Here is a 16,128-nt window from a genome sequence, read left to right on the forward strand (position 1 = left end):
TGATGGTTTTGAATATATTGTATTTTTACATTTTCACCATGCATGCTATTTTGATGCCTGTTACAAACGGATGTTTGCTTATCAGGAGACAAACCCTTTGACATTGCCAGCTCCACTCAGACTTGCTTGAGTTTATCTTCAGTTTCATCTTGTTACAGTCTTGCTCAATATATTTCCTTGACCAGTGTGGGCTTTTTTAAAAGAATAGTATAGTATTCTTTCATCAGGGTGTTGATGTCAAGTGCCATACCCTTCTAAGAACATTACCAAGCTCGATTGCTGACAGCGATACAGCATCTCCTTTATTATTGCACGGTAATTCCTACACAAACTTGAAAAACTATAATATGTACAGTAGAAAAAAAATGTATCATGATTGGCCAATGCTCCAAATAGCTCCTCAGGCAATCAAAGGAAAATGTCCATACTTCACCATTGGATGTATGTCTGTGAGGAAGTTCTTCAGTTCATAATGTGTCGTCCATGTGAGAAATGGCCCACAACTTGACTAAAAAAGTCTCCAAAGAAGTTGGGATTGTCCTGCTCTCTTCTCCCTTAAATATTTGCTTCTTCTCAAAATGTTTTTCATCAGCCACTGGATTTTTTATTCAATTGATCTAAATGGCAGTGTCTATAAATACCACCATTGTTGAACTATTTCAGCACTAAGCAACTCAGCCAATTGTCAGCCCTACTGTAACTAATTAAATAGTTTCAGGGTTTTCTATGGAAATACCCAAGATCAGGACGGGTTAATTAGTCTGCTGTGTTGAATGGCATTATTTATCATTACAATAGGACTCTTCCTGAAATGCACCAAACACTTAGATTCTCAAAGCTCCCCATGCGAATTACCCAAAGAGCAATACTTGTTTGGTCTATTGAACAGACCATTTTAAACCCACAAGCTTTATGACATGGGATGTTTGTGAATGGAGTATTTCGATTGTGGAGAGGCTGAGGTGATTTATTATGACTGTGTGTATTCAGTGGTCTCATGGTCAGTTTTTTCTGTGTCTTCTAGGTTCCTGCCTTAACATGAACGACAATGAGTCGGGTCACGGCAGTCAGGATGGAGGCAGCATTGCAAACTCACAGATTGTAGAGCTGAGAAGAATACCCATAGCAGACACTCATCTCTAACTCTTTTAAATAAAAAAAAAATCAGTATTTTTATACGGTACTTGTACTGCTTTTGCACTAAAACAAATGATGTAATTGGATAGAATGCTGTTTAAAAAATTCACTAGGTGTTTGATACCATGAAAGATTTGTACAGCAGAGCTTAATTAAAATGTACTGCATAAAGACGAAAGAAAGAGACTTACCCTAGCTGGATGTAAATATTATGTAGAATAAATAGGTGATAGGCAAGTATTCTCAATAACACTGATCTCTTTGTGTAACGCTGTTAATAAAACTTTTAAGAACTTCTGTTTCAACTCATCTTCATTATCACCCTAATTAACACAAATGTAAAAACCTTTTGCTATGAGTCCTCAAGGTGTTCTCAGATTGTTATGGGGGGGGGGGGGGGCGGCGGGGGGTGACCCTCTCTGATCCTCCTGAAACAGGCTTGGATATCTCAGAAGCACCTGGCCACCAGGTCTGGCATATATGATGTTGTTCCTATCATGACTGAAACTGGCTTGCTGTAAGGTGATTTCATATTTTACATCCCAATCCCACAAAAAGTGTGTGCTACATAATGCAGTAAATGTCTTGTGCACTGTGTATCGTACAGTGAATCGTACAGATTCTAAGTGTAGCCGTGACTAGGCTAGGCTTCTCATTCTATATTTAAATATCAGTCGTGAGTCAGACTTCCATATATATATTGACAGAAAGCTGAAGAAGGACATAAAACCTGAAAGCCCTTCCCCCCAGTTAATCACATTGAACTTTGAGATCAGCGGTTCAGAGTACAGTCTGAAGTGTAGACAGTCACATAGTGACAAAGATAGCAAGGCTAGAGAGCATGGCTACACAAGGCCCTTAAACTCCACTGGGAGATCATAGAATGTTTCCAGGATCAAGTCTGGTGATAAAGGAACACTGTGGAATGCCAGATCAAGTTTAACATAACGCCAAGCCTTCTAATAGTTGACTTCAGGGGATGTCAGAAAGAGGAGCATTCCACAGCCAGTGTGAGCATAAGAGCCTGACCCCTGCCTTGCTGGAGTTTTGTTGCAAGCAGTTATGAAACATCCAGAACTTGATGTCAGGAAGAGTCCTTAAAAACAAAGTAAATTTGAGCAGCATGGAGAACCACTGAATGGGAAAGTATGACATGACTGAAAGACCAGAATGGAGCACTGCGGTACACCAGAGAGAAACCAGGGACGGTGGTAGAGAGATATAAACCAGGTCATACATTACAATTGAGTGTTTGTCTTATAAAATAAAATGTTAGCAGACATTGTGTTCTACATCGCTTATTTACTCAAACATACTGTAAGTCACCACTGAATCCAAGGCTAAGAGAAAACAGATGTTGAAATTAATTTCTTCAGCATTATCCCAAGTCCTGTCCACTCTGTGTACATTAAAGATCTGGCTACAGCAGAGTTGGGGTTTTCACCCCAGTGCCCTGTCTAAAACCAGAGTGTTGTTTTTTTACTTTTTTTTCTTAAATTGCAGGCCAGCCACTGACCTAATTTCTTTGTGCTGTGAAAATATGTATGCCTTTTGTGGACAAAAACAAAACAACCAAGGTCCTAAAATTGTTAACTTAAACGGCATGCTGTGTGACATGTATTTGGCTATGAAACACAACTATATTAAAACGTTCTACGGTCAGATTTATAAAAACAGCAGTTGACCAAATGGTCTGATTTACCAGCAGTGGTATGCTGGAGAAATCATAGAGCAATAGGAATGGATTTAACTCAAAGCCACTTCAGTCTTGCCAAGACGTACATTATATTGCTGGTCAGACGTGCAGGAGATGAGGGAATTTTCATAATCAAACCTGGGGTGCATCTTAATGTGCACCTTACCAGCGAGAAGTGCACTTCGCATGCCTTCCTTTTATATGCCTGGGGAGCGCACACATTTGATTTTCATTCCCTTGTATTACAACCTTACTGTGCCAACCGTTCTGCCTGCTGAACCCAAAGCACAGCTTTATGAGAAGGCAGACAGAATAAAAACTCACTGTGCTGTTGGACGTGTTGTCCTTTGGACAAAGCGAGACATTAAACAGCAAGTAGCATTAAATGTTGTGTGCCAGCAGTTTGTCTGAGGCACACTCAGAAATCTATTAAATGACAATAATTGCAACTTGCTCTTAAATATCCTGTTGTTGGGGGCTCCCGAGTGGCGCATCCAGTAAAGGCGCTCCACGTGAGTGCAGGATGCGCTCTATAGCCTGCAAGTCGCGAGTTCGAATCCAGGCTATCCCTTTGCCGATCGAGGACGGGAGCTTCCAAGGGGCAGCGCACAATTGGCCGAGCGTCGCCCGGGGGGAGGGAGGGTTAGGTCGGTCAGGGTGTCCTCGGCTCACCGCGCACCAGCGACCCCTGTAGTCTGGCCGGGCGCCTGCAGGCTTGCCTGTATGCTGCCCGAGAGCTGCATTGTCCTCCGACGCTGTAGCTCTTGGGTGGCTGCATGGTGAGTCTGCAGTGTGAAAAAAAGCGGTCGGCTTGACGGCACACGCTTCGGAGGACAGCGTGTGTTCATCCTCACCCTCCCGAGTCAGCGCAGGGGTGGTAGCGGTGAGCCAACCGTAATAAAATAATTGGCCATTCGAAATTGGGAGAAGAGAATAAAAAATAATTGGCAACGACTAAATTTTTGAAAAAAAAAATAAAAAAAATATCCCATTGTAGCATTCTGAAGAATTTCAGACCACAGGTGACACATGAGCACAATTTTTAAACACATGAAAATGCAATGAAACGGGTAAGCACTTTTCATTTTGGCATGACTGTGGTTTGATAAACCTTCTTGGTGCAGTAAAGAGGGATGACAGACAGATTACCTTTTTTTTCATATACATTCTTTATAATAAGCTGCATTCGAGTCGGATGAGAAATCAGACTGAAAAAAGCCATGGGTATAGTAAAGCAAAACTAGTAACAAGCAATGCATAAGGTTAATTTAACTCAAAAAGTGAGCTAAAGTTATTTTCTACTAGATTTGTAGCATTAGAAGTTGTATTTGTCTTGGAATACAGTAGAACCTCAGAGTTACAAACACCAGACTTGCAAACTGACCGGTCTACCGAACACCCCACTTTTAAATATTCAATCACTCAACCATGCATGCAATGCAACCAGATTGGCACTCTTATAACTAGCGGCATGCTGGTCATACATGTAAAATTACAGTATCAACACATGTATCCAGACAAAGGTGAGGCAGATTTCAAAGCAAGTACAGCAATTTTACCAGGGACTTTCTAGTTTTGAACCAAAGACAGTTTTTTTTCAAGCCAAAGGAGGCTGAATGACAGAGCAAGCTGCTGTATCTTTCCTGGAAAGTTTAAATCTGTGTTTTTGCAAGTTACAATTTCAAAAGACAACAAAAAGCCACAAGATGAGATTGCAGCAGCAGTTCACCTGTAGGCATTATGAGGAATATGGGCAGGGTTGTGTAATGACTACAAATGCAGTGTTTCTTGAAAACTAGCAACATGAAAAAGCAAAAACCATATACTGCCCTGAACCTGCAAACATAATGAATCATCTACCAGCAACCAGTTGCAATTGAACTTAGCATTTTAAAACCCTACAGAATTTGTATTAAAATCTGAATTCTGAAACAGAAAAAACAGAATACTGAAACGTTTGTGTATAGACCATAAGGCCTAGATGTGTACAGCCTGTAGCAATTATGAATAACAAGCACTCAAAATGAATTCAAAGGGTAAGTGAAAGTGTTACTTTCCACGCTTCCTGTCTGGACTTTCCTGTTAAAGATAATGAACTGCTATAAAAACAATCATTTTTCTCTATTACTTTATTTATTTAAATGGTTGTTTTTTGTTTGTTTGTTTGTTTTTGGTGGACGGCGGGACATGTCTAATTTGCTTATTGGCTTTATCCTAAAATCGTCTTTTCTTAACTACAGTTACTTATTGCTCTGCCAAGCCTTGCTCTCAGCACTATTCCACTTTCCTAGGAGAAAACTCCCATGTTTTTATTTGCATACTGTGAAAGCCTGAGCAGACCCAGAGCCCTTGGATGAATGACAGGTAGCAGCGTCTTGTGCCATGCGGAAGAGCGAGGCTTGTGGTGCGCACACCGAATGCGGGTCCCTTCCAGGGAAGAGAAAACCACAAGAGGGAGGGTGTCATCGCTTACTGAGCAGTGACTTATAACACGGCTGCTTTAAAATAGCTCTCTTGCACAGTAGAATGGTCACATTGGATATAGTTATCTGCAAACAACTGCAGTCAAAAACCCAACATTGGTAGAGATATGTGGCAGTATAACACACTGCTAAGGGTCCCTGCTCTTACATGGCTACTAGTGGCGGGATAAGTGTGTATTTAGATGGTGTAGTCTAATTGTTTATTTAACAGATGCCTTTATCCAAGGCGACTTATAGAGTCTTGGGTGTGTGAACTATGCATCAGCTGCAGAGTCACTTACAACAACTTCTCAACCAAAAGACACAAGTGACTTACTCAAGATCACACAGTGAGTCAGTGATTGAGCCAGGATTTGAACTGGGGACCTCCTAGCTACAAGCCCTTTTTTTTTAACCACCGGACCACACATCCTCCTGAGTACGATATGTAGATCCCCGGTAAAACTGCTATTTCTGAAAGAATAGTGTAACTACATATTCTGTATAAAATAAATACAACAAATGTTTGCCTTATTGATGCTTCTGGTAAATGTGTGAACACACTGCATAGAGCTGCATGATTTCTTTAAAATGTCTTCAACTAAAATGACACCAGCTGCATCATATGGAAATATTGTTTTCAGTGCAAGAAGGGGACATTTAATGTGTCTGTTGTTATTCTAAATTTATTTATGTTTTTATTTTTGTTTGATTATTCAGTGATAGTGAAAATAGAATGTCTTTAAAAGGTGGAGATCAAAACGAAATATCCTGCAGTTTAGCATTCATTGTTTTTCAGGGAAGCATTTAAATATTTAGGAACATTTGTTGCACAATAACTCTAGAGAAAATTATACATTTTGAATGTGACAATGCCTTTTTATACTGCTTTATTACATTTTACGTTTAACAGTGAAACATCTTGAAATGCCTATTTTAAGACCGCAAAATGTTGTGAAATAAGCTATTTTCTACAGTGAAAAAATACAGCCTTAATCATGGTATCTTAATGAATGTGTTCCTCTTTTTTGTATCCTTATCTGTTTCAGTCATCATGTCCTAGTGACTTTAAAACAACTAGCTGGGAAACCACAATGAAACCAATGTGTTTTAAGTCCCTTCTTGTTACCAACAACAACAACAACAACAACAACAACAACAACAACAAAATAAAATACAGAAGGTGTGTGCTGATAAACAAGCAAGCCATAAAGTGCACCAGAAATATCAGCAATGAGCTAACTCTATCTGCTGGTAAAATGGGCTTTGCTGGAACATTCCCAGTCATCAGTGTGCTGTGGGTAGTGTCTGACTATGTTTGCATGTTATAAACCAAGCTAGTGGATAAGTGGATATAATGCATTTCGAGTTAAAAAAATCCTTTCTTAACAAACAAGACAAAGGAATGTAAGAAATGTTATATTGCAGGTCTGTGTTTATACTAGTTCCAGTCTCAAACTTCCAACGGGACACTGGAAGCTCACCATTTTTGTTTTCCTGTTGTCAAGGCAACTATGAAGCTATCTTGAACCATCTGGAACTCTGCTTGTGAACTTGTTTAAAAACATTTTGTCAAAACCAGGATAAAAATACTTTCGCAGAGCAACAAGGCACTCTGATTGTGTATCTTGTAGCTAATAGGTTGTATGTGTGGTAATGGAGCTGAGGTAACAGTGCAGGTAAACGGTAAGGTCTCGCTTGTGTATCTTGGTTGAATGTGTGATAATGGAGCTGAGGTAACAGTGCAGGTAAACGGTAAGGTCTCGCTTGTGTATCTTGGTTGAATGTGTGGTAATGGAGCTGAGGTAACAGTGCAGGTAAACGGTAAGGTCTCGCTTGTGTATCTTGGTTGAATGTGTGGTAGTGGAGCTGAGGTAACAGTGCAGGTAAACGGTAAGGTCTCGCTTGTGTATCTTGGTTGAATGTGTGGTAATGGAGCTGAGGTAACAGTGCAGGTAAACGGTAAGGTCTCGCTTGTGTATCTTGGTTGAATGTGTGGTAATGGAGCTGAGGTAACAGTGCAGGTAAACGGTAAGGTCTCGCTTGTGTATCTTGGTTGAATGTGTGGTAGTGGAGCTGAGGTAACAGTGCAGGTAAACGGTAAGGTCTCGCTTGTGTATCTTGGTTGAATGTGTGGTAATGGAGCTGAGGTAACAGTGCAGGTAAACGGTAAGGCCTCGCTTGTGTATCTTGGTTGTATGTGTGGTAGTGGAGCTGAGGTAACAGTGCAGGTAAACGGTAAGGTCTCGCTTGTGTATCTTGGTTGAATGTGTGGTAGTGGAGCTGAGGTAACAGTGCAGGTAAACGGTAAGGTCTCGCTTGTGTATCTTGGTTGAATGTGTGGTAATGGAGCTGAGGTAACAGTGCAGGTAAACGGTAAGGCCTCGCTTGTGTATCTTGGTTGTATGTGTGGTAGTGGAGCTGAGGTAACAGTGCAGGTAAACGGTAAGGTCTCGCTTGTGTATCTTGGTTGAATGTGTGGTAATGGAGCTGAGGTAACAGTGCAGGTAAACGGTAAGGTCTCGCTTGTGTATCTTGGTTGAATGTGTGGTAGTGGAGCTGAGGTAACAGTGCAGGTAAACGGTAAGGTCTCGCTTGTGTATCTTGGTTGAATGTGTGGTAGTGGAGCTGAGGTAACAGTGCAGGTAAACGGTAAGGTCTCGCTTGTGTATCTTGGTTGAATGTGTGGTAGTGGAGCTGAGGTAACAGTGCAGGTAAACGGTAAGGTCTCGCTTGTGTATCTTGGTTGAATGTGTGGTAATGGAGCTGAGGTAACAGTGCAGGTAAACGGTAAGGCCTCGCTTGTGTATCTTGGTTGTATGTGTGGTAGTGGAGCTGAGGTAACAGTGCAGGTAAACGGTAAGGTCTCGCTTGTGTATCTTGGTTGAATGTGTGGTAGTGGAGCTGAGGTAACAGTGCAGGTAAACGGTAAGGTCTCGCTTGTGTATCTTGGTTGAATGTGTGGTAATGGAGCTGAGGTAACAGTGCAGGTAAACGGTAAGGTCTCGCTTGTGTATCTTGGTTGTATGTGTGGTAGTGGACCTGAGGTAACAGTGCAGGTAAATGGTAAGGCCTCGCTCCAGCTCATTAATGCAAACCCCCGTAAATACAGGAAAGGACTCATGCGGCTAAGAGGCAACTCACCTTTTATATAGTAGCTGCATTGAACTCTGCATCTTGAAAAAGCTGTTTTTGTTACCACTGAAAACTTAAAGATAGTACTGCTGGAGACATCTCGCTAAGGGAGGACAACTCAACAGCAAGGACATCAAACACTTTTCTTCAAATTAAATTTCTTCAACGTGACATGATGATGTGATGTGTTTTAAGTAAAAAATATATATATTCACAGTTATTTAAGAAGCTTTGATCCTGGTTGTACAAGAACTATATTTGTGCTTTGAATATGTGTGTCTGTGGTAGACCAATTAACCCTAGACATAAAACATACAGTAATTAATACATATGCCTCACTGATTATCTGATATTATCACAATGAAGATGATTCTTTACCGTATTTTAAGTAAACAACACCGTCCCCTAATCCCATTTGATACAAAACACTGGACTGACCCAGTTTCATAACCTTTTGCACAATGCAGCAGATGCCAGGGGCCAGACGTATCTAATTCAAAAGACTCATAACTCAAATGCCATGTTTGGGATACACAAACTACCTTAGCTGTCTTGGGTAGCTGTGTAACCTGACCCAGGCTCGGAAGTCTGAATATAGCAAACGTCATTGGAATATATAATGAACTAACAACTGACCATCAGCTAATTTGCCCAGCCTGTTAGCAAATGGAAACGCTGGTGTGAAAACTTTACTCCCCCTACACAAATATCATGCTTTCTCTTTGATTGGTCTCAGAATAGACTGAATCCAGTTACACTGGGTGAGAGATTTCATGGCATGCTTTAGGACTGAGTAACCTTTGTGACATGTTATTTTTAAAGCACCCTAAAAAGAAGCCCAGCGCACTACAATCCCGTCTTTGGAGCCCCTCTTTAGTGTTTCTATGCAGTACAGTAGCTGCAGTTTTTGTAGGGTGACTGGTTTTTTTTCCATTGCTACAGTACAAACAGAGTTCCTTTACCTTGGCTGCACTGCAAAAAATAGTGCAAGCACCTGCTGGTCCATAAATATCAGCTGTCTTTGTTTTTTATTAACCTTGTAGCTGCTTTATCATCACTGGGATTTTCAACACAGTCTATATCAAAACCAGAACCAGGGCCTCCACCCACCAATGTTGTGCTGCTGTTACAGATAGTGGGGGCTTTGACATAAGTCAGGGAGTGTTTCCTCAGTGCATGAAAGACCCAGAGACATGTGAATAACTCTCAATACAATCGAGGTTATGTAAAACAAAAAAAAAAAGAAAAATAGAAAATAAACAGCAACAGTATGTTGGGCATTGGTGGCAGCAACAAGTTGTGTTTAAATTGCAGCATGTAGCTCTGTGGAGCGTTAATGGCGCATAAGGCCCCAATGAAACATCCCAGGCTTCCCAGCTATCCCTGTTATGAAGTACACAGGGTTATAGAGTTTCCACACTGGCTGCAGCAGCCAGTCCAGTGCTCAGCAGTTTTGCTTAGTTTTGTGTTGTACTCAGGCCCTTATGAAACTCTGCAAAAGAGCTGCTGCAGCATGTGTCTCTTTTTGACACAGCCCTATTTATATGTGAGACAGAATATCTAATTAGGTCCTAAAGGAACGCGAAACCCTCCTCTAGAAATCAAGCACTGAGGAGACCGCTTTGGAAAACATTTATTACAAGTCTGTGCAGCGTTTGAGGCTAAATGATTGATTACAAGCAAGGTAAACAAAAACAAAAGGCTGCCAGTGATAGAACACCATGAAAGCTACCCTTTCAAATGCTTAGGAACGCACTCAAATAAATACCGACGCTTGTTATGTATTATAAAATACATGATGATCCTCCGCTTTTGAGGGAGAAATCGACAAATTATTGACAATTGTTTTCAACCTTCAAAAGATGGGTTTGAATGATAGTATACTGCAGCGACCAGTCATATTTGAATTGTATCATTTAAGCAGTACTCAAGTGTTAACATCAGTGTACAGAACATATCATCCCGTTGACCCGGTACACTATACAGAGCTATTCTACTGTTCTTCGTTCCTCTTTTATATAAATGAGGCACATGTGAAAGAGACTTGGTTTACCGATTGAGGATCTCTATATTCACAGGCACTTAGTATGCAATTAAACTTTAAATTCCTGTATAGAACCTTATTTATCCATACACATATGTAGCCCGATTTTGAAGGGAAATAAATAATTAAAAAAATTATTGTTCGGATTAATTGATTGGTAGTATTATACCAATAAAAGGGATGTGGCTTATGGTGTCTATCAGCATTAACAAAAATCAACAACCCAGAGGTGATGTCAAACCACTGAGCTATATTTGAGGTAATCGTTGTATCAGATATTATCAGGACATTATTATTCAAGGTGTGTTCTACACAAATACAAAATAAATGTGACATTCCTAAAAGAGATATTTACAGTTGAGACATTTGGAACTGGAATGTTTTGGAATAAGCAGTTACTTGCCATGGAATAAATACCATTTCCAGAGGATATACAGTTGTCTTGCTCAAAATGATTTGCTCGATGATTTGAGGTCATCATTTGGAATCTGAGTAAATACACTATAAAAAAATACAAAAATGAACCCCAGCCCAGTTCAGACTGGCCAGCCCTAAAACCAATCAAGTGCTCAAGCTAATGCTTTAAAAACAACCCAATAACAGAACACCGACATTGCCCACTTCAGCTTAATGCTTCAGCTTTCATTTGCATGAGGGTCCCTGGGAATTAAAATGTCTTCAAAGTGGCTAATAGAGAACCACCACATTACGAGGCCCTGTGGATTTAGCTGAAGGGATTTAGCGAAAACCATGCCTTTTAAATGCACAAGGACCATTTATTTAAAAACATCAATAATTTATGAAAATATGACTCGCTCAGATACAAAAATAAATAAATCACAATTTTAAAGTCACTTTGCAGTCACTTCGTATGAAGAAAAACAACAATTAATTTAAATTGCAGACATGGCCTTTATAAAGCAATGTGTACAACATTGCAAGGACTTTTTTTCCTGCACTGCCAAGGTTTCTGCAATTTGCTTCATTTAAATATTTAATAGATTAATAATTGGCTTTTGCTGTGCATTACAAGGTGAATTTGAAAGAGTTGAAGAGTTTAAAGTTGAGTGTGCTCAAAAAGATCCCTGAAGCTGAGTAAAGTGGATTTCTGTATCTTATCAGACCACACTCAACATTTCTCATGCATGCATCTGTAATAGATAGTGATTATAGATACTCACTGCTGTCATAGATACAGCTTACCTCTGGGTGGGTGAGGTGAGGTCATGGGATATGACCTTGGATTGGCTCTGCCGTTGATCTTACTGCCACAAGTGCTGTCAGAGTACCGGCTGCCAGATAACAGAAAGATCAGAGCACGCATTCATCTACCACAAACATTACTTAAACCGACTGTTTGGTACATTTTAAAAAAAGGTCTTCTCATATAACTCACCTCTGCATGCATACAAGGATCGCTGCCAGTGAGGATCAAAACAGCACAAGAAAACCTTAAAAGTCCCACAACTTTTGGTGCTAGTGGTGACCTTGTCCTGGGACCTGGGCATTTCACCTGGAATACAAATGTTACTTCCACTAAAAAATGTAAGCAAACCATTCAACTTGTTTGGTGGTGGCTGTTATCAGTATTTTGAAAATGTGTGCCGATGTGTAAGTTCACAGCAAGTCCAAAGTATATACCATCACTAAATAAGCCAAAGCCCTTGCCTTGTTACAACTCTGTTTTAATTAAGGGCTCTGTTTCTTTAAGACCATGCCAACAGGTTATCCAGCTGAACTAATTGAGATGAGCTGCTGGGACACAGGGAAGGAGTTGTGTGCTTGGTGGGAGTGGGAAGTGTGCTTGGTTCAAGTAACCATTAGAAACTAAAACCATCATTCAAGCCTTCTTAAAAATAAGGGGTTAATATTGAGGCCTACTGGAAAATTTATTGGATCTAAAATACCTGGAATATAGATTTTCCGGACTATGGTGTTTGGCTCAAAACAAAGAAGGAGGCTTGTCCACCCTAAGATGTGCTTCTGGGATTGACACCTTCTGGAGTGATAAGTACCAAAGATGTTTAGGGATATTTTTTTGGTTTTGTTTTGTTTAGCTTTTTTCTTCTTGGCTGGTTATTGCAAAGCGTGTGAGGAATAAAAAAATATACAAAAGGGAACTTTGTTCTGAAGGGAGTCATGGGGCAAATCAAAGTTAGTATTTCCTCTTATATGGTTTTGTGAGCTTTGTTGTCCACCACGGAGCAGGGTGTTAGGGTCTGCAGCCTCCGTGTTAAAGGGTAGTACTGTAGTTAGGTGCAGCAGCAGGATCATTTACTACACTACAACTGTGGAAGCCTATTTTTTACTGTTTATTTTAAATAAGTGGGTCATACACATTAATAACCATTTGCATAAAAGCCAGCTCCCCCTGCTCTTAAAACAGCTGTGATGAATAAAAAATATCCAATAAAACTATGTGGTTAGTAGGTGGATTCAAATAAATGAGAAAGTGGGCACACATTTTAGGCTTCAGAGTTAATGTGAGTAAATGGAAACAAGTGGAAAATGGAAAGGCCGGAGCCACATGAGGTAGCTGATTTCCCAACTGAACCCTCCCCGGCTTCTCTCCGCTCGCCGGGCAACAGTTATCAGTGTGCCTCATTAAACTGGAAGCACAGTGAGCACACACTCAGACTGCTCTCCGCCGCGCCAAATTACCCAGGCTAATTGCCCGCCCTTTGTGTCATTTCATTTATTTTATTTTTCCAGGAAAAGATTATTTATTTAGACAGTAGATAGTTTCCAGGAGGATTCTGGCTAGACAACAGTAACAGTAGTGTGTCACTGCCCTGTGTTTAAGGTTTCTTTCCTCTGCCGCACATAATTAATAGGTATTATTAAACCGTACCTCAAGAGTAATTAGATCATACACCTTCGATTTGAAATAAATAACACACTAAACAAAAAACTATGATCTTGATGTTTAAATAAAGCACCTGAGCTGGCTCAATAAAAACATAAAGATATATGTTTCTCTATCTCGAATGTAAGTAAAGCATTTGGTGCACATCTCAAAATAAATGTCTAAAGCTGGCAAGCCAATACCAGGTCTATTTGAGTGATCTTACTGGTGTAGTGCATACTTATGAACATATAATAGTTAACATTTATACCTTAATATCCTAGACAAACACACATATAGTTAATATTCATTTCTTAATATTACAGGACAACACCTACATTATGTGGTTAATATTTAAACATAAAACTAGGGTTTTAGTCCTTCACAAATTTCATATTTCTTATAAAATTATATTTACAATTCCATTATTCGATTTCTCAAATATATCAGAAGAACCACGAACAAAATAGAAAAGAAATATGAGGCTAAGTTATAAAAACATGCTTTCCAGTTTAAAGATCAAGAGGCTTGAAATTGGAACACTAAAAGTTCATATATAGATTTAAGGATCTCAAAATGATCCAATCAGTCCCGGGGAATACAGGAAGCTAATCCCTGACCGAAATCAGTCCTTTCATTGCCTTACAGAATTTGAATGACACTTCATTTTACACAAGTAATGCGTGTCATTAAAACACAGGCAGCGCTGCGTACCCTCCTCCATTGAGAGATAACAGAAAAAAAATAACATTTATAGAATAAAACTTCATTTAGTTCTAACTTTAGTTATATTGATCATAGTAGAATACAGATTTTGAGTTTCATTCTCCTAATTAAATTACAAGCATGATAAACATGTTATACAATAACTAAAGGAAACTCAATTATTTTCACTGTAAACTTAATTAAAACACTATAACATCTGAATTTTATTGGGAAAACATAAACTATTAGTCTTGCGTCCATAAGATGAGTTATTAAAATGATTCTAAACTCAGTGTTACTCTTTCGCCAAACTACATTTGAAATCAGTTTTAAGGAGTCATGGCACCTCGTATCCACCAGGGGTCACACTTCTTAACCCTTTATAGGAAGAACATTGTACATTGGCTTTCAGACAGACATTCTTAATTAACAGATAAGAATCAGTTTAGTTTGTTTAGAACAGACATGCAGGTCAGCACAGCAGGTTATCTAAACCATTCCCCAATTTAAATCTTACCGACACTGTTACTAATATCTAGTCCCTTGAAGTAGATAAATCGAGAATGTTTTGGGGGAAGGAAGGTTGGGGAAAGACAAACATCACAGCATCTCAAGTCTCATAGTTTAAAAATGTTAATGTCATTTTACCAAGTATATTCAATTACAACTAGGAATTTCTCCCACACCGGTAGTGGATCCCAGTGCAGGTACCCAACATGTTTTATTACATTGCATTTGGAGAAGTTAATAAAGGGGTCAGTATAGAGTAAAAAGAGAGCTATTTAGATTCACCACTGTTTGCAATGCATCATTAAAATAGACTGTGACAGGACAGAAGCCCTGCTGCTGTAAATAGTGTGTGTGGGAAAGGTTGGCAGGGATGGGGTTACATCTGTCCCTGCCAACAGTCACAGGTGTGGTCATTCCCCAGTTTGCCCTGCCACATAGACCCTATGGTAAAAGCAAGGAAAGTGTATCTTAATCTGTTTTATGTTTACTGAGGTTTATAGTCTGCTACTGTACAGCAGCAGGATTTTTACTAACAGCACTTGTTATCAAGGGTTTTATTTCTGTACCAATGCTGTAATGAATGGATGTAACGTCTAAGTATTGGGACGGTATTCGTACAGCTACATAGCTTAAAGCTGCTGTAGTACAACTTATATTTGCATGTGTCAAGTTTTGCAGCTGCAAAGAAATTGAAACTTCAGTGAATCCCCTCACTTTGGATGATGTTCTTTTACAGAAACACGTGGAAGGATGGGGACCAAACGAGTCAGCCTCCCTCATCACAGTTCATACTGGCGATGAGCAGCAAAGGACTACAATAGTCAAGGCAACACATTTTAAATACGGGTTTTGTATGAAAGCAGACTGCTGGCAGCTACCAGGACTATGAAAAGGGCAGAAGAGAGGTCAAGCACGAGACATGCTGACTGCAGAAAAACGTTATAATACTAGCTTGACATCCTGTTCCCAGATTGGACAGCTAAACCCTTTGTTCTTACAGTCCCACTGAGAGCACACGCAGTCCTGCTCCTAGAAAGAGTCTTTTAAAGGGGCTGTGGACATTTAAAAAGTACATCTCCACTTGTATTGTGATATGAAGAGCCTTCAAGAGAAAACTGTCAATTTGTCACCTTTTTGTTTTTATTTATTTATTTATGTATTTATTTATTTATGTATTTATTTATTTATTTCTTGCTTTAAAACCTGTTTGATGGAAATGCTGTCCACTCCAATTCTGAAATATATATAAAAATGCATTGTTTTATTACAAATCATTGATTATAATAATGTATTATTCATCAGTGTTTATTGTGGGAAGATCTAAGCTTTAACACTTCTTAAAATGCTTCTTAAAAATGGTATGCATACTATTTTTTTCCAGTGTAGAGGGGGATTTTGTACAGGACAACTATTCACGCAATTCTCCCGACTCATTAAATGCTTATTGCAAAATATTTGACGTGCAACTACGTGCTCACTCTGCCATCATCAAAGTAACAAAGAGGCTCTCACAATGACTCCCGCACAGACGCTCTGGATGAGGGAGAGAGACTCAGTCTGAGGGTGTGGCCTCTTACTCGCAGCCCATTGGCTG

The 16,128-nt window shown here is 39.6% G+C and overlaps 1 protein-coding gene across 3 annotated transcripts in view; it reads left to right on the top strand.

Annotated features, from left to right (window-relative positions):
• LOC117403690 (adhesion G-protein coupled receptor V1-like) overlaps positions 1-1,442 on the top strand; it is a 184,882-nt gene extending 183,440 nt beyond the window's left edge. For all 3 annotated transcript variants that reach the window (XM_058987310.1, XM_058987321.1, XM_058987332.1), the window contains one exon: positions 1,025-1,442. In XM_058987310.1, the coding sequence (XP_058843293.1) occupies positions 1,025-1,143 (119 nt within the window). In that variant the 3' untranslated portion in view covers positions 1,144-1,442. The remainder of the gene's footprint in view (positions 1-1,024) is intronic.
• Positions 1,443-16,128: the final 14,686 nt, after the last annotated feature.

This window comes from Acipenser ruthenus, chromosome 2 (genome assembly GCF_902713425.1).
Source record: "Acipenser ruthenus chromosome 2, fAciRut3.2 maternal haplotype, whole genome shotgun sequence".
NCBI lineage: Eukaryota > Metazoa > Chordata > Actinopteri > Acipenseriformes > Acipenseridae > Acipenser > Acipenser ruthenus.